Genomic DNA, 21,224 nt, shown 5'->3' on the forward strand with positions numbered 1-21,224 from the left:
TCCATGGATGTGGTGGGCCTATGACAGAATGGGACTCTGAAAGCTTTTCAATGGCTTCCTGTGATTGTCATTGAAATTCCGGGAAATGTGATCTAACGCTAAATAACATTTGGTATACTCTTCAGCCTATAGCTCGTGTAATTAGACTTTTAACCATGGCTTTGCCGGAGGTCTCCCCATGATCCGAAGCCTTTATGTGCTTCTCATTAGAGAAAGTTGGCTCGATAACAACCAGGACATTTACCCAACCCAAAGCTTTGATGCAGAATAATCCATTAAATGCTCATTAGACAGAAACATTTAGTTTATGAATTATGCATTTGCCCGGTGGCAAACCCAGACCACCCTGCATCATGTCATGTAATCTGTGGCCAATTTTACTGTTTCCCACTCGCTACATGAGCCAGGGCCGTCTGCACTGCTGGTGTAAATCCTGTGTTGGATTTATTGTTTCCAGAAACTGTCTTGTGTGTAGCCTAATGTAAAGACGGAACTGTTGCGCATGCATGAACACACTATGATGTTGATGTTTTGTTGTTGTTTTTTTTAGTGCAGGTTGGTAAAGGTCTGCTGCCCCAGGTTGTATTCTTGGTTACTGCTTTCAGGAAGTTACCTCATATTGCACAATTACGCAGACTGGCACATTAGCCTGCATGTTTCTAGTCTGAAAATTGTGTCCACCAGCCAGCTGTTTGCTTGCAGCCTATTGACAATCACATTATAACCTAAAGACCCCCAAATGTTCATTAGTGTCCATGTTGTCACTGTTCCTTTCACACTGAGGCTCACATCTCCCCCCCCCTCTTCATGCAGGAGGGGAGGACGGCCAGGGAGCATTTGCCAGGGGACTGTATTCATGCGTGTGTGTGCGTGCGCGTGTGTATACGTGACCGCGCACGTGTTTATATCAATGCGCCACGCTTCAGTGCGCTCTCTGAAGAGGATAAGTGGGAGTGGGAGAGGAGAGGGGCGACAGTACGGAGGAAGGTTCAGTCGAATAAGTAACTCGTCACCAAGAAACGAGGAGGGCATCATCACCGGGCTCCGCTGCACCAGCTGCAACTTGCTGCCACACGGCACCAACATCTCCCTCCATGTCCGGCGGGTGAGTCCGCATGCATCACTATTAATGCACTTGTGCTCTGTTTTCTTCACAGGGATGAACGATTTTCTTTCGTTCTTTTTTCTTTTTTCACGTTATTCATATTGCAAAAACTGGAAAAATGTTCGATTGGCACCAGGTCAGCCTGCCGCGCCGTCTGATGTCAACATTTGTTCAAAAATACAACCCCATAAAGATCTGATATTTCTTATTGACCAGCGAGGTCGGAATCGAGAGAGGCGTAATCCTCGTGTGTGAATATTGTTCATAAATTAGAAAGAAAAAAACCGTATTGAACTCAACCTGCGCTCCGAGGAGGCAGTTGGGCTCCACGGCAGATGGGGAGACAAAAGGAGAAACCGAGTGAAAAACAGAGACAAAGGACGTTAGAAATCATTTTGCCTTGACACCGGCTGCACGAGCTTCACAGTTGGGACGCGTAATTTTTGCAGGAAAAATAAAAAAAATGTAAAATGATGCGCACTAATTAGTAGTTTTTTTTTTCAATATTGCACCCAGGGATTTCAGCGTGGGGTTAGAGCATCTGAATCATTGACTGACGGCATGTCACCAATGTTTTATTTATTCTAGCGCTTTGTTCTCCATATTTAGTTTGACTGTAACAAATAATTATAAACGTGTATTATTATTATAATTATTTATTTTATTTTAAGTTTTGTGTTTAATTCTGTCAGATTATACTCGTGATTTAAAGTTTTATCTTTAACAACTGAACCGTTTGAAACCTATAACCTAAAAACGATTTTCCTTTCCCTTCGACCCACAATAACCATATATTATCTCTTCCAGCCTAACGATGGATCACACCTTCCTGCCTCGGTCCATCTGGACCGCGGACAGTAAATTCCTCCAGCATCCAGCGGATCTCTACAGCGGTGTCATAGTTACGCGCAGCATCCCTGCAGGCACGTGCTTTGGTCCGTGTGTGCTCCAAAACACTTTCTATGACACAATCGCCTTCATAGCGCAGAAGTCCTGCGACAAGAGACCTAAATCTTATGTGTTCAGGGTGAGTTGTGCAAGTTTATTTAACCTATTGCTTTTATGTGTCTTTTATGTTTTAATGTCGTTCATGAAGCCGTAAGTAAACAATAAAAAGTGCCATCTACTGTCGAAAATTTCGCCCCAATAACAAATTATCATTATTTATTTATTTTAACAATTTTAAGAGTCCCGTGGAGCTTCGGAGCTTAAGTTAAATGCCAGTTTTTCCTTTCAACAGGTGGACCCTGAGGCCATGCGTAATTCTGCGTTGGTGCTGTCCTGGCTGCGGCTCGTACAGGCTGCGCGCAATGGAGAGGAACAGAACACCGAGGCCTTTCTGAAAGCGGGTCAGCTGTATGTGCGAACCACTCGAGACATCCGACAAGATGAAGAGCTGCTGGTGTGGTACGACCAGGAGCTGTCTCACCTACTGGGCTTCACAGACATGACCAGAGGCTCCAGTGAAGGTGAGGATTGTCCACGGCATCCTTCTTATGCGCCATTATGTTTTTGGTTAAATTTTATTTCACTGAAACGTTTCAAATATGGATTTACCTAGTCACATCATCAAAAAATGTTTTTGTCTCTTGTAGAATTCAGATGTGGCAGATGTAACCAGGTCTTCAGGAATGAGTATCCTTTCTTGGCCCACTGCCGGTTTATGTGTACTCAAGTAAAGAGTGACCCCTGGAGCCGCGAGGTTTACGGGCACAAGCACATGGAAATGAAGAGACAACGCCGAGTGACTGATTTTCACAACATCGCCAGAGACCTGGAGCACAAAAAACCGAGCAGCAACGAGGACGCAGAGATTTCACCCAAGAGAAGGAAATACGAGGAAACTCTATATCCCAAAGGACGGAAAACGGTTCTCTTAGAAAAAACAAACATTTCAAATGATAGTAATATTACACAGCTGATTAAAGGTTACGACCAGTCAGCGGGAGATGCATCTTCTTCTGCGGGGAAACTCAAAGCTGACAAGATTAAACCGGATCATTTGGGATGTAAGGATGGTGCTTTTGCTGAAGCGGGGGAAGCCAAAGAGACTTTTACGCACGAGAGAGAGTCAACGGGAGAGGGCTCTGGTGTGCGCTCAAGTGGCAGCAGTGCATTTTCCCTGGTCCTGTCCAACAGTCAGGGGGAGCAGAAGAGCGCTTTCTGCAAACCGAGTAAAAGAACTTCCCCCGCTGAGCCCCAGGCGCATCTCAGCAGCGCTGCAACAGCCCCCTCTATCCGCATAGAGGAGATGACTGAAGCGTTTACCTCCAGGACGGTTATGGGATACAACAACCTGATGGCACCAACCGTGCCCTCCCCGGTTGCGTTGAACGGCGCTTTCCATTACGCGCCGGAGCACTGGTCCAGGAACATTGGCGCTCAGCTGCAGACCACATCCTCCCTCACCATCCTCCCGCCGACTTACACCTCGTTCGGCGTCTCGGTGCAGAACTGGTGCGCCAAATGCAACCTCTCCTTCCGCATGACGTCCGACCTCGTCTTCCACATGCGCTCCCACCACAAGAAGGAGTTCGCGGCGGAGTCCCAAGTGAGGAGGAGGAGGGAGGAGAAACTCACCTGCCCGATTTGCCACGAATACTTCCGAGAGCGGCACCACCTGTCCAGACATATGACCTCTCATAACTGAGACAAGAAGGGACAAACCAACGCAAACTCTAGGTTTATTTATTTCCGAAATGATGCTCGTATTTAACATGTTTATACTCCGTATAACAGCGAATGTAGGTAAATGTAAAGAAAATAGCAAGACGGACAGGCATGGCCACCGCAGCCTGTCCACTAGGTGACGATAGAGGTTCACGCCAAGCTGATCTCACTGTTTGTTCTGTTGATGATTATTTTGTGCCTTATGGAACTCAGGAGGGGAGAGATGTGGGGGACAGCTCACGATTGTCATAAATATCTGGACGCAGTTCTCTTATTTATCAGCTTCTCTCTGCTCTGATTTGTACAGAACACGTGGACTGAGTGTGTTTGCACATTTTGTTTTGAAATTTAAAAATGATGCAAATCCAAACAGACTTGTCGAGTTTTTTTCCCCCCTCCACCATTATGTCCAGTAGGCGGCGACTGAGACCAACTTTTTGTAGGTTATAATGTGTAATGTCCATCAAACATTCTTTCTTTGTGATCTGACTGTTTAAAAAAAAGAAAGAAAGAAAGAAAAGGAAAAAAAAAAGAAAAAATGAACAAATGGGAAAACAACCAGAGGCTGATTTCCCAAAAAAAGGAAATCAAGTTCAGCAGTGAAAATGATTCATTCATCACCAGATCTGGATGGGGTCCACATGAGCCCACTGCTTTGAATGTGTGATTATATGTTTCTCCATCATCAGTGAGCAGCTTACATCCCATTCGAGTCAAGCTCCGGACAGATGGACTTAAATAGCCGTCTCTGTTGCAGGTAAATGAGGCGGGAAGAAGGCATGAAGTTCATGGGAAAGTCAAGCCCGGACCCCTGTTCAGCCACTCTGTAATGTAAGCAGGGATGGAAACCCACCCACACTACTGCTATCTAGTTTTATTACAGTAAAAACGCATGCTGCAGACTGATCAGACTATCAACAGGTGCCTTTGAGGAGTTCTGAAAAATATATGTATATAGATCATTATGTTTTATTAAGATGAGATGTGAAAACTGCACAAAAGGTTCACACAGACAACCTGCAAAAATGTAGCTTCAACTACAAATACACTGCAACACCTTCATTGATGTTTAAAACCTCATTTATTTTCAGGTATTCAGAAAAATGTTTGTTTTAAGACTAAAATTAATTAAAAGTTTCTAAAAGCTTCTTGGAAGCATGTAGATTTTTTTTCACTCCTGAAAGGAAAAATAAGATTTTTAAATAAAATACCCAAAGGTCCATATAATTAAATGAATGATTAAGAGGCACAGTGTCAATTTATTAAAGCTATGTCCTAATGAAGAGCCCCATTAGTTCTCTGAGCTCAGTAACCATGTGAGGAAAGAGTCAATTCAGCCCAGACACAGAAAATCCTCTGTTGTCTAATAATGGCCGTATTGCTCTCGTTTAATTGAACAGACATCATGTGGAAAAACAAATATTGTTCTTGGTTCCCCGCATGCCTGCTTTTGGCTTTTAGACATGTTGGCCTCTGTACACGAGCCGAGACTACTGTGGTTTTCTCGGCTGGAACTGACCATTGTAAGTACTCTCCTGTGACTGAGATTGCGGTTGACATGGGGTTCACTGTGTAATAGCAGACTTTGGGTCCGCACTGTACAAGGGATCAGTCAGGAAATGAGGGGAAAAATATGAACCTGGATGTGTATGTTACAATTGTGCCAGCCTACTTTGAAGCTTAAACGGCTATTAATGTAAACATGATTTATAATAACCCTAATTACAGTCATCATCATAATTTAAAGGGAGGTTAGACCCCATAAAGGGTGCGTTTGTACAAAGGGTTCTAGCTGCAGAACATTTCCACTTGTTCGAAATGGAGAAAACTGAATCATGCATTTGGCATTTCAGACATCTCTCTCTCGCCTCATCTGTCTCACTTTGTCATCCTAGAGTAAGGATTAAAGATAATCTTGTAGGATTGTGATACTGCCTATCACAAGCTGTTGTTTTGCCTATCACGAGACAGCAACACATTTACTTTGGAAACTCAGCCGCAGGTCTCACAATTTAATTTAACTCATGTTACAACACATGGTAAAATAGTACACAACGTATTTAAAAGGTCCAAATCAAAAGAGTGAGTGAACATAATATTCATACAGATTTGATTTTGCTTTGACATGCGAGAGTCTTCGATTAATCTGTGTCAAATGTCAAAACAAATCCCCTTTGCTTTTATAGCTGAAAGCAAAACATGAAAACTTGACACTCTTTCGTATAGTCTCTGAATAATGGACAAAGCAATGCAGACAGCAGGGGTAGTATATGTTTTTAAATATGACAGCAGCTGACTGGCTGTTTTTCTTTTTTTTTTTTTTTACCTTCCATGGACAATTGCATGTACACAAGCCAGAGGATATATACCGTAGCTTTATTCTCGGGTGCAATAAACAATATAAGGGCTCAGTGTTTTCTTCCTTTCCCCCCAAGTGGTTCCTAAATGTCTCTGGATGTGAGACAAAATTACTGTCCGGTCTCAGTGAGCTTCAAAGCATTCTGCTGTTGCAAACAGATGTGGTGCTCTGTGCCAACTTTTTCAGGCTCAGGACAAAAACAACCACAGAGTAATGGGTTAATAATCAAAAGGTTCCCTCTGTCATTTCGCTGTCAGCTTGACACACTGTTTAGGCACCACATGGGTCACCTTCCTCCTCCAAAGAATATAAGTGACACGCAGTTGAGTTTAAGTGGCTGAGATCATCGATCTGTAACCATCTGTTTAGGAAAACATTCTGCACTTTGAACTGTTCATCTTTTGAATTGGGTGGGACAGAGGGGTAGAAAAGAGGAAGTTCACCATGTTTTGAAGTTAAAGTGGCTGACGTCCTAATAGGTTCGTGCTTGCTTCCTCTATCCACTATTAATGCACAGCAGCCGCATCAATCACATTATTTGCTGCTCAACAGACGCACCAGCCTTTGGTGTGGGGTAATAATGATTTCAAGGGGCTGCAGGGGTATGTTTGCTATCTATGAGAGGAACCTTCCTGCTTTTGTAAGTTATTTTGGAGGAACAGTGGTGCCCTTTTAGGCTTGTTTAGACAAAAAAAGTGAATGAAGTGCTGTTTGATGAGCATAAACTGTATGAAACAATAATATCCCAGCAAAAGTATTGGATTAAATTACTTTTTATTCTAACTTACAGAAGGCTACCTTTTCATAATTTAAACATTACACATGTACAAAGCACCATCTCATCTAAAATATAGTAATACATAACCTAGTAACAATGACAAATAATTTTTTAACCCAGTTTCACATTCAAAATAGAAAAATATTTCTGGTTTCATTATAACATTCTTGGAGGGATGGCGTGTGTAAATGAATTCCAGATGCCCTCTACAATTCAGTCTTCCTTTTTAAGATATACAGAGCAAAACATGTACAATAACCTTCCTGTCTTGCAAACAAATGATCATTGCATGCATGTAAACCGTGGCGTATCATTACATAACAGCTTGACACAGTATGTAAAAAATGTAGGAATACATTTCATAATCTCTCATCTGTATGTTGCTGTGTAAGCTGCCTGATGACACTCTGATCAAGTCTTACATTTAACCCTAACTCTAACCCATGTGTCCCAAGAAAAGAGGAACACAAATGCACTGCGAGCTGCATGGAAAACCATTATATTCTGAGATGAAAGGAAAATATCCCTTAAAATGCTCCTGTCCATTAAATCCTCAATAGTATCTCAAACAGAATCAAAACAACTGGGCCTCTTAAACATGTGTAGCCCTGGCTTTACATGTGGGACTCTGCTCCTCTTGCTAAGGCAGACGCCAGACAATGTGTCTCTTCAAGTCTGCTGCCACAGAACAAGAGAGATGGAAGTGATTTCTCTACAGCCTATGTTCCTCGAGGAATAACGACAGCCAAAGTGACTTTGTTTCTCAGTATCGAGAGACCACTCAACAGAGGTATGGTTCTGTCCCTGTTAGTCCTGTTTTCTGTTTCTCTCCACGTTCTCCCTGCTTCGTCGTCCTCCTCTTCCTATCTGCAGGAGCAGGACTGGACGGACATATTGGGATAGACTTTCAGCACTGGGTTCCTGGATTCATCCTGGTAGAGCACAGCCAGAGGACTCATCTTTTCTGGGACACAACAGGGTTCAGGAACCCCAGGGATGATCCCAACGGCTCGAACTATGCTCTGGATGGTGGCATGGTTAGATGGCCTCGTCACCTTGGAGAGATTGAATGAGGGGACAAAGAAAAAAATTAAAGAATAACTATTGATACTCAGTATAACGTCTTTATGCTACATGATGTTGGGTGAGGTGTTGGTGTTCCTACCTTGGGCATGGGAAATCCACATGTGCCTGCACAGTAGTAGGCTTCAAAGGCCTTCGGTTCTATAACCCATTCACTCCAACCAATATCTGCAAAATCCACCCTGAGGTTCCTCCTGGAGCAGCCTCTGTGCTGGGTGTTGCCCCACTGTCTCCTCCTGGCATTACGCATTGTCTGTTCATCAAAACTCAGGACAGGTGACTGAGTGTTTGAGCTCCCTTTATGTCTTTTTCCATCCTTCCCCTCATTCCTCCGTTCATGCTTTCGCCCCTCACTGATGGTCGTCGTGTGACTGTCTTTGAGTTTTTTCATAGTTGCATCATCAGGTTTGAGTCCATGTGATGTTCTTTCTCCTTCTTTGAGAACTTGAGGTTCTTCTCTACTATGTGCTCCTTGACTTTCCTCCACTCCTTTTTCCTCTTGGCTCTTTCTCTTCTTTTCCTTCCTTCCTGATTTAGGCTTGGGTTTGAGGTACCAAGTGCTCTCCCAAAGGTCATCTTTCCTGTATCCATCAGGCTTGTAGTCAACCTCGGGAAGCTCATTGTTCTGGATGGGGTCAGAGGGCAGAGTTGCTTCCCTTCTCACACGTCCTTTCAACTCTGTTGAGGAGGTAGGTCTGTCTAGCAGCTGAGAGGAATGCGAGGGCTCTCCTCCATCACTGAGAGGGTCATATCTCTGAAGGCTTGCGGCCACACTGTTAGGCTCTGCCAAGGCTTGGTCATTAGCATACAGTAACAGGTAGGGCAAGCTGCCAGAAGACAGTGCCTCTTCTGGTTTCCTTTGGTACTGCTGCCCTAAGTCCAACTCCACTGACACCAGGAGATGACCCTTATCCCGTGCCTCCTTTATGACCTGGGTCACATCTTTCATCTGCCACACCCCTCTCCTGTGGGGGTGGAAGGTCACATTGCCTAGAAATGACCCCATTGACCCAGACCTAACCTCTGACCCAGAGGAGACAGAGCGAAGGAGCAGGCTGACGGACGGAGAAGGGTGGACGGCTGCGGAACGACAGGATGGGCTCTTGAAGCGTTTACAGAACCAAGGCTTTTGATGAGGGCGCCGATCAAGCAGGAAGTGGAATGTGGCAGAGAGGATGACCTCTGAGTCCTGGAGGGTTGTAAAGTTTAGATGATACACCGTCCTGTAGTCAGATGGGTCTGCAAAGACAGTCAGTGTCAGTCAGGTGAACAACACAACATTAAAACCTGTTTTTCATTAAGTTGTACTTCTGAAACACTTCCCACTGCTCCTTTACATAAATGATGAGTCCTCACAGAAACAAATAAACAGTTTATAGACATGTTCTTGAACAAGTACATATATACTGATTGGCTAAAATATACTATGTGATTATATGATGAAAGACAAATCTGGAAAATAGGCAAACAATTTGCTAGAGCACATTCATATGAGAGGGATTTGTAAACCCAAACTGCATTCCTGCTGCTAAAATCTGAAAAAGTACCACTACTAAACACCTTCCCACGTTCTGTTCTGTTATATGACACAGCCGCATGCCTTAGTAGGATTTCGGAAGGTGCCCTTAAGAGGAACCAGACTCTGGGGATCTGGCTGCCAGGGGTGGAGGGGTGTGAGCAGAGAGCTACATATTCATGATGAACATTAACTCCAGAGTTAACAGCAGAGTTATTGTTCATTGTATAAGAGTTCAGCGGAAGTATGGACTGACTCAAGAGATATACATTACCTCGGATTCAGCCTGCATATGGAAATGCTTACCTCAGTTTCTCTTAAAGCTTCCCCTTTAAGCCTAATACAGCCAGCACTGTCTACCCAGACACCAAGACATAATCAACTGTTTTAACAGATCTTACATTGTTGTGAAAACTCTCTTACATCTCTCCTTAGATTACACTCTGCCTCTGCAGTAAAAATACACACGTGTTATGATATGCCATCTGAGAACTATGTGGGATATAAATGTCTATGCGTTGTGTTTATAAAAACAGCATCAGACAGAGAGGTACGACTGTGCTTTAAGCCCCTTGACTCCAGGACGTGGAGTCACACATGTCCTGTAGCCATAACAGGATCATAGAAGCCACTACAGTGACCCTTTGCCAGCGCGTAGCTGCCGCTGAGGCTTTAACTGTACTGGGCATCTGGGCATTGCTCGCACGGATTGCTCGCATGCATTCTTGCGCATAGTGCGCGTCTGTCTGCGTTAATTGGTCAGACTCCGCGCAGAAGAGGGACAGCTGCTGCAACAAACACAGTGTGTCCAAAAAGCATCCCAAAATCATTTAAATGCATTCTCAGACTGTTCCAAAACAATCCAACCTATTTAGAGCGACTGACCGAGGCATGCAGCCCCACTGAGCGCTTGCACTTTTAATAACCATCATTCATGGGAAGGATCGCGGAGCTTTCTGGACACTCCTGACATCTATTTTTTGCTTTTAGCGTCGCAGCACTGGTGCACTAATTGTCCATAAGACTATAATTCCAAAATTAAATCAGCATGCATTTCAGCACGTATGCAGGTTGAGGAGCGTGTTCACACACCTTGGCTGGCTCTGAAACTCCTGACAGTGTTTCCCTCTCTGAGGCGGTTCTCCCTGTTGTATTTCTCGTACAGTTTGGACATGTGCTGTGAGACCATGTCCTGATCCAGGTAATCTGTGAACGGGTCCGACGAGGAGTGGAAAGAGCCACTGTCCTGTGTGCTCCAAGCGCCACCTTTCATTGTCCTAACCGCTGCAGCACCTAGGAAACAGTTTAACATCAGCAGAAACAGGTGCGGGGACACCATGCTTAGAGCTGCCATTTAAGTGCTGAAATGAATACAAAATCCAAGGTGGCAAAGAGTGCAGGGAAATGTTGTCCAAAAACTATCCAAGGTGGACTTTAATGGCGCGCCAAAAACAATCCAAACTAAAAAAATAAATAAATAAAAAATAAAAAAAGAGGCTGTGCGTAAATGTTCCACCTCTCCGCTCTGCTTCCGCCCCGTGCTGCCTGAGCCGTCTCACTCCTCTGTGACAGACTGTGTGGGACGTGGATGCTGAATGGGTTCGTCTGGGTGGGCAAGAGTTGGAGCTGCTACTTTTACACTTGCGCCTGTGTGACCGCCAGAGGCTTGAGGGGGGGTTATACTGGAGCAGTGAGAGGTGCTGACGTATACTCCTGTCAGCCAACGAGGTCTCTGCAGAGCGCACAGCCAGAAGTGGAGGTCATGATGCTGACCCCCCCTCCCCTCATCTCTCTCTCTCTCTCTCTCTCTCTCTCTCTCTTGCTCTCTGATGATGAGGATGTTGATGATGATGATGATGACTTCCTTATGTAGGTTTGCATTGGTGGACTGACACATTGACATTGATCCAGTGGCTTTGGCACACCGTTTCAGAACAGAGCTAGTAGTCATTTGTTTAGCACCGGTCAGACAAAGCCACTGTTCAAACTCAATAAATAGAACTTTTTTTCTATACAGGCAAAGTAATTCCACCTCACAATTTCCATCTCACCACATTATTTCCAGTAACTGCCTCTGACATGCTCTCAGTCACACATAATTAGCATAGAAACACCTACAATAATAGTCTGGCCAACCACCCAAGGGCTATTGTTAGCAACAGTGATCCACATTTTGTACAGCAGTGTGTGTGTGTGTGTGTGTGTGTGTGTGTGTGTGTGTGTGTGTGTGAGACTCAGGTTTGTCGTGAAAGGATGCGGTGTTGCAGTGAGAGGAGACTTTCGAGGGACTTTCTGTGATTGTATTCATGGCAAACAGTACATGACCTCTACTGGGACTGCTGGGTTCAAACTCTGCACGGTTTTGTCTCTAGTGTGTACGTGTATGTATTTTTGAACATGTGTGTATGTGTGTGTGTGCATAAGAGTTGTTTCCAGTGTGTGTCTCTGATGTCTGGAGCTCTGTACCAACAATGCTTGTTTTGTGGAAGTGGTGGTCTCCAGCAGGGAGGCTATAACTAGCTGGGCCTCTCGGGTCACACTCTGCCACAACACACACACACACACACTCTCACATGCACACATGCATGCACGAGCACACATACAGAGCTACTTAGTACATTTCTGGCCCCCAAGGGCCCCACAGGATACTCCTTTTCACTATGTTCCACACCAACGACAGGTCTTAAATCTGGTCTACTCTGGAGATGTGTTTGAATGTGTGTGTATGTGTGTGTTATGACGGCTTTGGCTGAAATGGCATTCTCTATGGTTTTGTCATTGCACATAAACACAAAAATGCTGCGCCTCTTTCCACCCCATGCTGTGTTTTTTACTTGAAAAACAAATATGATTAATTGTTGTGGTTATTTATCTGAACACTGATTTTTGTTTGATTAAGTGTCATCTTTGAAAACACTGTGAGAAATCCAGGGAGGATTTTGGGTGGCATTTGAGACTGACCGCTCCCTAAATCAAAACCCCTGGTTACACAAACAAATACCGAAAGATATACTGTTCTTTCTTTTGAAGCATTGAAAATTGCAAACCAAACAATAATTGCCCAACAGTGAGTTGTCTTTCTCTGTTATTAACAAGCCATTAAAAACCTCTTGTCATTACAACCACAGTGGAGTATCTAGTTTGTTCTTTGAAGCAACACATGGAAATAAACAAGGAGGCATTTTACACAGACTGGGAAGCGTGAATCAAGCTCTCACAGTCAAATGTATGAGTTTATCCTGGAATGCCTCAAAAAGAGACCAAACATGTGCGTAAGCATAGAGAGAGAGGGGGGGGGGGGGAGGGCAAGTCAAAGTGATATCTGAAACCAGGGCATTAGGGTCATAATAAATAGTCCTGGGGAGGAGACAGCCCAATACAAGTTCAAGCGTGAGGACGACAACATGAAATGGCTTTGACCTCTAACCCTGAATATGTAGGGCAGTGTGAGATTAATGTTGGGCATTATCTACAATAATGCTTCTCTCTCCATCATGACTGTGAGGACAGCAACATCATTGTGTCTCGATCTAATAAGATGAAAAACAGCAGGACAAAAAAAAAAACCAGAGTGAGTGTTTCTCAAGAGCTCTCAATAGGCGCATCATCTGAGGCTACGGTTACACATGTCATTTCAGTATGACTTTTATGTTTTCTGCCTGAAGCGCGGGGCGTATTAGGTGACGAGGTCAAAGTGCACAACAATTTGATTTTTCTTATGTTGCTATTGGATCTTCAAAGCCACATGTGGAAGTCGTCAGGCTCAGACGGAGATCAGAATCTCACACGTTTTGATTCTAATAAATTCAGCCACATCAGATGCAGCAACAGCCACTTTTAGGCCGAGTGCGGACATGCGGCAGTGTGATCTTACAGGATCAGAAATCACATTAAAAGGGACGACCGGAGCTGAATCTGCCATGACACCCGAGCATGCAACGGTGCACCACAGAGCTGAGAGACACACACAACAGAGTTTGGATGGATCAGATGTGGATTGCTATGTTAGCACATGAAACCCGTGGCCTGTAATTTGAACAATTGTTGCATAATCCAGGTCTTCTGATATGTCAGTTTCGCTGCCCATTGATCTCTGCTGCAGCACTGAACTGTGAAACTTGTTGTATCTGACCACGCGGGCTGTGTTACAGGGCCACGGTGTGTTATAGTTTGTACAACATGGAGGTCCCCTCGTAGGGCCGTCCAAACCAAACAGGAGTTGTGTTCTGTTCTCTGTGGGGGTATGGAGGAGCGTGAGGAATTAACATGCCCGTGTGTGTGTGTGTCTGTGTGTGTGTGTGGGGCAAAGACTGATGGTTGGTTCTGGAAATGCTCCTAGTTTAACACCTTTGCATGGTATTGGGTAAGACTTTTTGGTTTCAGACCTCAGCACTGGGGGTCTGAGGGATGTTTGTGTGCGGACTCAGGGGATTCGGTATGGATCAACTATTGGCCAGTCATCATCTGGTGCCTGGTGTTGGCCTGATGCTGTCATGTTTTGTCCAGAAAGTACAGTGCTGTGGGGGATGGACTAACCGGCAATGTCTTGAGCTCATAAAAATAAAACGGGGGAAGTTTGAGCCAAATGTTTCACATGTTGTGTATCCTCCAGGATGTTTACCGCTGCTATAAGAGAATTTCCTGTGTACCTAAGGAATACTTTATGGGTGGACAAAACAACAGGTCACACTCTAACGTACAAGAGGTCACTCAGGATTGCTGGAACTTGTCTGTTTAAAGGCTGTTTTAAGACTTTTAGGATGCTGTTAAACAAACACCCAAAACTGCTGCCATGTCTAAATCGCCACATTGTTTTAGGGGTTTTCTGTTCAGCTTTATTTCGTTGTTCAATTTCCTTATAGGCTCCCTTTGTCCATGTTATGAAAATAACATGGCAAGCAATGAAAAGATCAATACTTCTCTGTTTGTTCTGTTAAAATAAACACAACAGTGACCTCAAATCTTGTTTGATCTGTACAAAAAACTAAATGTAAAACTAAAATTTTACACTTAACTTCTTCAATGGAAGCCAAGCTAACCTCCTAGTGGCTCCAGCTTCACATTTAACATACAGACATTGATCCTCTCATTAAAATCCTGCAAAGACCTGTTTTTCTAGCTCTTGTGGGATTTGGTCATGGCAGCAGTTTTTGTTTTTACTCATCCAAATTCTGACACTTTGAGATCCCGACCTTGAGATTTATGCTTCCTACTCGATACTGTGAACGGGTTTCTCTTTGTACCACTCAAGCATTAGAAAAATACATTTAAAAACTAAAACGCAGCATCTTTGTTCCTTCAACACAGTCCTCATTTTTCTGGATAAGCCACATGACATGTCAACAGGATTTGAAGGGGGGCTATGATCGACAGGTTTTCATTACAAACAATTTATGGATTATCCAGAGTGACCATGAAATTGTCCCTGGAGAGACATTTATTTCTTAATCTAATGTTTCAATGCCGAGACCACCACAAACACATTTTTATTGTACTGGGATGGAAGCAGAAATCTCAGTGACAGCAAATAAACCCAAAACTATTTGCGTAGATACCACCAATGGAAAGTGATAAAATGTGTTTTGTAGGGATTTTGGTGAACTAATCCTTGCCTGTTTGTGGCAAAAAATGAAATAAAAGCATGCTTCATCTTTAAGACTGGTACCAGAATACAGGATACATGTGTCTAATAAAACAGAGATTGCCAACAAGCAGGGGACTCATGGTTTCTGGCCAGATTCAGACAGCCCGACCTAAGGTTGGAAGGTAATGAAAGACCAGAAATCCCACCATGCGAATGCCATGAACTTCGCCTGGTTAGGTAGGTGTGTGAGTGTGAGAAAGAGCAGGGATGTGTTTTTGTGTGTGTGACTATGGAGACTATAGTTATGCTAGGGGGTGTAACTCTGTGATCCATTCACATGGTTAATAAAACATTCATAGAAGCAGAGGAATGTTATGGTTTTTGTGTGCATGCATGTGCAGGCGAACGTGTGTGTGTGTGCATGTGTGTCAGAGGGGGAGAGTGTGTGTGTGTGTGTGTATGTGTCCTTGTGTCTGTGATGTTGGGCCTCCTGCAGTGACCCCACGGAGTGCACCATTCTGTCCGCAAACAAAGGGCTGGCTTGTTCCCCCCCACTTCAGCCGTGGACTGCTCTGACGCTGCCGACCGTTTGCCGCCGAGCTAACCAAATATTTCCCTTCCTGCTCTGAATTTGTCTCAATAAATAGTTTTTTTTGTGTTTTGGGGTTTTCTTTCTCCTCTGGCTCTTTGCTTTTGATGGAGAACCCGACACACAGGTGGTCATGCAATAATCCAGTCTCATCTAGTTTTACCTGAGGTCGAAAACCGGAGGACAGAAACCTGACTTCTCTTCGCTTTCACCTCATGTGACATCTTGACTTTTGTATGGAGAAACCATCCCACGGTACAATGAGCCTCTGTGGGAGTATTACTTCATGTTTAATTGACATATGACTGATTCGGATTCATTTTGTTCACTTCTGTCTTCACAGCCCGTGGCAAAGTATAGAGAGACGTATTGTGCTTAAGATCTCACTGACTGACAGAGTATTTTCTCTGAGCACGGCTCAAACCACTTGACAGGAGGGCTGATCGGTGATTAAGGAAAATAAATGGAATATGTGTGTGTGTGCGAGTGTGTACGTGTGTGTGCGTGTCTCAAGCGCTTGCAGGATTGATGTCCTTTCCCGGGTCTGTATACATCCTTTGTCCTGTGCCTCTCTATCTCTCAATGGCCATGTTATTCACTGACAGACATATCAAGGCTAATTCACACAGATTATTATTTTTTTGCGGTTTACGTTCACGTTGTGTTACTTTGCAGACACCTTTAGCCTTTCCAGCTCTAATTGCCTGCGTGAAAGCCTTTTTTCTAATACCATCAAAATGTTGTTTGTTGCTTATCCATTCATACAGTGCGGTCTCCAGTTAGACTTATTTTACAGACAGTGCTCAGTGAATGACTCTGTACTCAGACACTGCAGTGACTCAGTGCAGTGTTTGCTGGGAATGCAGAATATTCTAAGGAGAGTGTGATTTGAGCTGTGACTGGTGGTGTTGTGTTTACTCTGACGCCCATGATATTCATTACAGGCCGCGCTGTGTGCTGCTACTTCCTGAACACGTCCCATTGGCCCGTGACCTTCACCTCCACAGGCTTCCCTTAAACCCCATTGGGCTGAAGCCAGGATGGAGGAAATTGCACTGGGAGATTGATTGGCTAAATCCTTTAATTATTTGGATTTCACAACGTCTGAGAAGCCTTTAGTCGTTGACTGTGTCAAACAAAGATGGGAATGTTTCACCTTCTTGACAGGCCACACTCTCTCTTAAAAAAAAAAGCTGTATCCCAAAAAATCAAGTGAAATTTGAGGTTTTTATTTGAGATCAGGGAATTGCCGCAGGTTTCATAATATTGACAGAAAACAGAGACTAAACACTTGGGAATGAGCTTGAGTATTTTAACTGTAAAACAAATCAAAGGGCACTTATTTGTCACTTCCTCCTCACTTCACATTTCTGGTGTTTTTTTAACTTGACTTCTGAGATGGGAAGAATGGACAAAGTGTATTTTTTCAGTGGGATGTGATAATTTTGTGCGTGCATGCATGGGTGTTTTACCAGAACGTGATATGCCCACACACATTCAGTACAATATCCTGCTGAGATTTACATGGGGTTTGTTTCTTTTGGGCTTTTACCCAACGGCCTCAAGGCTCCTTTTAAAAAAAGCCTGTTATCCCAGAGCTCCGGCTCTCTAAAGAAAGCAGATATGTAATTTGTGTTGGGAATATGATGGCAGGGCCTTTTCATAGCTTGATGGATCCGTCAGACTGACCCTTGCTCTAATTTGCTTCTGTCTCCATCATTTAGCGAGGTGGTGGGTGATATTTCCCAATAAATTTGCCCTCCTAGCAGAGCAATAACTATGATATCTATTTCCCATTAGTGGGGGTTCAGGCCTCCTGTCGCTCTCTGGCCTCTAATTGAACGTGACCGTGGCTTCGGTGATGTCATGTTCGTGGTTTTCAGGAAGTGAAAAGCCTGATATAGATGGTTGACTGATTTGCTGAGAGTCAAGAAAGTAGAGCTCAAAAAGAAACATGTTGTTATATTTCCAAGTCATGTTGAATCAGTTTGATATTTCATGATTCTGGCAGTCGCTGACACAAGAACAAACATTTCATCCACTGGGGTCCATTGTCTCTGTTGATGTTACAGGCAGGTCAGCCTACAGAATAAATACACAGTATGAGAGAGTGAGATCCATGTACATTGTCAGCCCTGGAAAGCCTGCTGTAAGGTCAAGGCCAGAGCAGCGGTAGCTAATCTCACAGGAACGCAAGATTCAATTAATATCAGTGAAGGCCCTTTGTTGATAACTTCCTGGTTTTAAACAAAGTGACCCTTCAGTATTCTCCACATTATTACTTTCATTGGCAACAGAAAAGAAGACAAAGGGAAGGTTTTTTTTTTTTTTTTATGAACACAGGGAACCAGCACCACAACAGATTAGGCTGAAAACCAGCATGTTCAAGAAAAAAGGGTTCATAAGGAAAGATGTGGTCACATTGTTCCTGCTGGAAAAATTTAATCAAAATGAACATATTAAAAATATCAATATTGCACAATGAAAGAATACAGGCCTTCTGAAAAATAGAGACGTGTGAAATCTTACCCCCCTTTTTATTTGTCTCTTTTTGGCTCATTATAGACTTTTTCATCTCTTTGCAGCTTGCACCCTACAAAACTTGTGTCCCAAAGCATCCCCCTGATTCTGACTCCGAGAGTGTATAAAAGTGCAAATCTGAATGATAGATTTACCCTGAATAAAACTCAGGATTTGGTTTGTGATAGCTGATATTTCTGCCTGTTGTGTAACTGCTACTGAGTCGTAGACAGCCACAGCAGATTGTACAAAACAAGACATTGGCTGCTAAAGTTTCAGACGTTTGACGACTATGTGGTTAAAATGAACAATGTCAAATTTCATGTTACCTTACTTTTACGGTTCAGTGCAGTGCACAGCGCTTAGTGATCGATGGTCCTGGCCCACCTTATCATAGCCTTTGCATATGAAACATAAATGTTATTTATGAATGGTTTTGGATGGGGTGGACACAGGCTGTTAACATTCAGTCTCCATGTAAACTGAAACCTCAGTCCTGGTTCAGAGTCTTTCTGATTCACAAGGCATTTTTCTGAAATGAATGGACTTCCCCTCCTGACACGGTGGGAGCAGCAGGGAAGCGGTGTCAGATGTTACAGCGCCTGTGTGTACTGAATGTGTGCATGTGCACATGTTTCAGTTGTGTGCTTGCTCCAAGGCCATGGACGCAGACTACGAGGTCTTTGCATTATGTCTGCTGTTTAACTTCTCAAACCACCAGCGACTCTAGTAAATAAATACAAAAGTCAATAATTGAATATAAATAAACACAAAATAAATACATTTCAGTCATAATATAAATGCTACTTTTGTGTTTTTACATTAATGTATTTATCTAATAATCTAATAATTTATTAATGTTTGTATATCTTCAATTATTTCTGCATTTTTATGTTATTTATTTCGGTGTCCGTATGTCGATAAGGTAGGCGGTCCTGATTCACTCTAAGCCAGACTGGTTCTAATAGTGTTATTGATTGATGGGATCTACTACCACTGCACTGACTTGAATGGTAGAGAGAGACACACAGAAGCTTTGCACAGTGTTGTCAACTTAGCAACTTTGACACCAGATAGTGAGTGGTAGTGGTTTCAAAAGAAAGAGCTCTTTAAAAGTGTTGAAAATATAGCAAACATTTCAAAAGATATTTGCTTTTTCCAGTGTGGTTTAAACATGTTTTGGAGTCTAAATCTACTGCAACTTATATTAATGTCCTACGCAACCTTGTGTCATATAATTCAAGCTAATGCTTAAATCATCTGCTTTCGTCACTGTTTCATACTCATTTTACCGTCTGACAACAGAAATCCCAAAATATGTTAACAAGAACAGCTTTATTTATACTCGCACTCATAAACGTGACTGCCTGAATAACTCTCACAAATGCACAACTCCTCCTGTACTCCACTGTACCTCAGACATGAGGTAAAGACAGATGATAGATTTGAATGGGAGACGTCTGATGTCATGCTTGGCAGCTAAATAAGCCTGGAGCAAGAAAAATATTCCGTCTAACAAGTCGTTAGTGCAGTGATTCTAGTGGAATGGGAAATAAGCTAATTTGTTGGAAGTGAAACACTGTGAATGTGTATCTTTTACCTTCTGGACGCAATGAGTTTAACATAGTGAGAAGGAGTTTTACCCCGGAAAAATAATTAAATATCAATTAAACTAGTTAAATGAGCATGTGTATTAGGGCTTGACGATATATCGATACAAAAAATATATCGATTTATTTTTAAATGTGATATGGAATTAGACCATATTGCATATATCGATATATATTTTCTAATCAGTTGTTATACTCCATCAACAGGTGTCTTTTTCATCAGTAGCTATGATCTCATCAGCGCACACCAACGCATGCTTTTTAATAGAGTTGTGCGTGGGGTCATATTATGGAGATAAAGCTGTAATGGGAGTGCAGATCGGGTCATGACAGTGACAGGGGTGAGACATGTGGCACACACCAGAGTTAGTCTGCTAACACCCAGACGTCTGCTGTACCACACAGAGCCGATTGTTCCACAGCCATGGGCCTTTCCATTCAGGGTCCAGCACTTCTCCGGTCCATCCCGGGCCCAGAGAGGACTCCCCTCTCCTGGGGTGGCTAATGCTGAATGACAGGCAGACACTGATCAAAGCTGCTCCTGGAAGCCCTGCCGTCACAGTTGGGAGGGGGGGGTCAGAGAGGAGACGATAAGTGTAGAGACAGGAGCAGTATGCCCGGTCTGGACCTGGGCCAAGGATCAAGGATCAGACAGCATGACTGGACTTTATTAGTTTCATCACAGACAATACACTCTCCACGGTGGACCTCCACCATTGCCAGATTATCTCATCTCTCTTTAGAGTCCGGTGGCCCAGAGCCATCCCTCACTGGAGCTCTGGAGCAGGAGGACATGCCTGGTTAATGGGTGCTGAGTCTTGCTGTTACACTTTTGTTTACCGTCATCTTCTTACTTTTTGCAAAAAGACCCATGCCTGCCCGGAGTATTTGTCATAGCCGTCATGCCAAATAAGTCTCGTCCAACCCAAGATTTGGATGTTATGCTTTCTAAAATATGAATTTCATAGTGCATATAACTGCAGACTCAATGTGAAAGGCAGTTCTCAGATTCCCATGGAGGTAGTTGTGGTAGTTGGATGTGTCTTGAACTCAACAGGCCTGAAAAGCAAGTGTGTTTGTATGTGCATGTGCATGTGTGCAATTTGTGTGTTCCCAAGCTAACCTCAGAGCCACGCATGAAGTAAACTCTGCCTCCTGTTTGATTTTGTCTTTAAAACATGTTTATATTTGTAATATAAAGTTAAGCACAACATGTCATGCTATATCCTGGGAGCATACTCTCTCCCATGTTACTCACTCTAACCGGAGCCAAGGAAAACACTTTGCTTGGCCTGGACCACTACTCTGAGCCACTCTCATACATTTCCGTATCAGTGCACGTGCTGAAAAGTGGGACTTTACAGCAAGAAAAACATTAAACGTTTTCTTCCACGGACAGGAAACGTGATG

General features: G+C 43.4%; 2 protein-coding genes across 2 annotated transcripts; one reads left to right on the top strand and one right to left on the bottom strand.

Annotated features, from left to right (window-relative positions):
- Positions 1-936: 936 nt before the first annotated feature.
- znf488 (zinc finger protein 488) lies at positions 937-4,128 on the top strand. The gene is made up of 4 exons (XM_085800141.1): positions 937-1,105; positions 1,913-2,132; positions 2,346-2,574; positions 2,701-4,128. Exons 1-4 carry the CDS (start codon positions 1,095-1,097, stop codon positions 3,753-3,755), a joined length of 1,515 nt encoding a protein of 504 aa, XP_085656267.1. The 5' UTR covers positions 937-1,094; the 3' UTR covers positions 3,756-4,128.
- A 2,763-nt stretch (positions 4,129-6,891) lies between these two features.
- Positions 6,892-11,164, bottom strand: gdf10a (growth differentiation factor 10a). The gene is made up of 3 exons (XM_085800142.1): positions 10,604-11,164; positions 8,078-9,234; positions 6,892-7,967 (listed from the first exon to the last, which is right to left on the bottom strand). The coding sequence occupies exons 1-3, from the start codon at positions 10,863-10,865 to the stop codon at positions 7,776-7,778; spliced, it is 1,611 nt and encodes a 536-aa protein (XP_085656268.1). The 5' UTR covers positions 10,866-11,164; the 3' UTR covers positions 6,892-7,775.
- Between the last annotated feature and the right edge of the window lie 10,060 nt (positions 11,165-21,224).

The sequence above is a fragment of the Trachurus japonicus genome, chromosome 15, assembly GCF_045865225.1.
Source record: "Trachurus japonicus isolate A0001 chromosome 15, Traja_1.0".
Classification (NCBI taxonomy): domain Eukaryota; kingdom Metazoa; phylum Chordata; class Actinopteri; order Carangiformes; family Carangidae; genus Trachurus; species Trachurus japonicus.

What these genes read in the sequence shown, in the direction of transcription:
- znf488 (XM_085800141.1), top strand. An exon ending in CTAAATCTTATGTGTTCAGG is followed by an intron (nt 2,133 to 2,345) that starts GTGAGTTGTGCA and finishes TCCTTTCAACAG; the next exon opens with GTGGACCCTGAGGCCATGCG. An exon ending in GACCAGAGGCTCCAGTGAAG is followed by an intron (nt 2,575 to 2,700) that starts GTGAGGATTGTC and finishes TGTCTCTTGTAG; the next exon opens with AATTCAGATGTGGCAGATGT.
- gdf10a (XM_085800142.1), bottom strand. Translation starts at nt 10,865, where the DNA reads ATGGCAGCTCTAAGCATGGTGTCCCCGCACCTGTTTCTGCTGATGTTA. An exon ending in GAGTTTCAGAGCCAGCCAAG is followed by an intron (nt 9,235 to 10,603) that starts GTGTGTGAACAC and finishes CTGTCTTTGCAG; the next exon opens with ACCCATCTGACTACAGGACG. An exon ending in GTGGATTTCCCATGCCCAAG is followed by an intron (nt 7,968 to 8,077) that starts GTAGGAACACCA and finishes AATCTCTCCAAG; the next exon opens with GTGACGAGGCCATCTAACCA.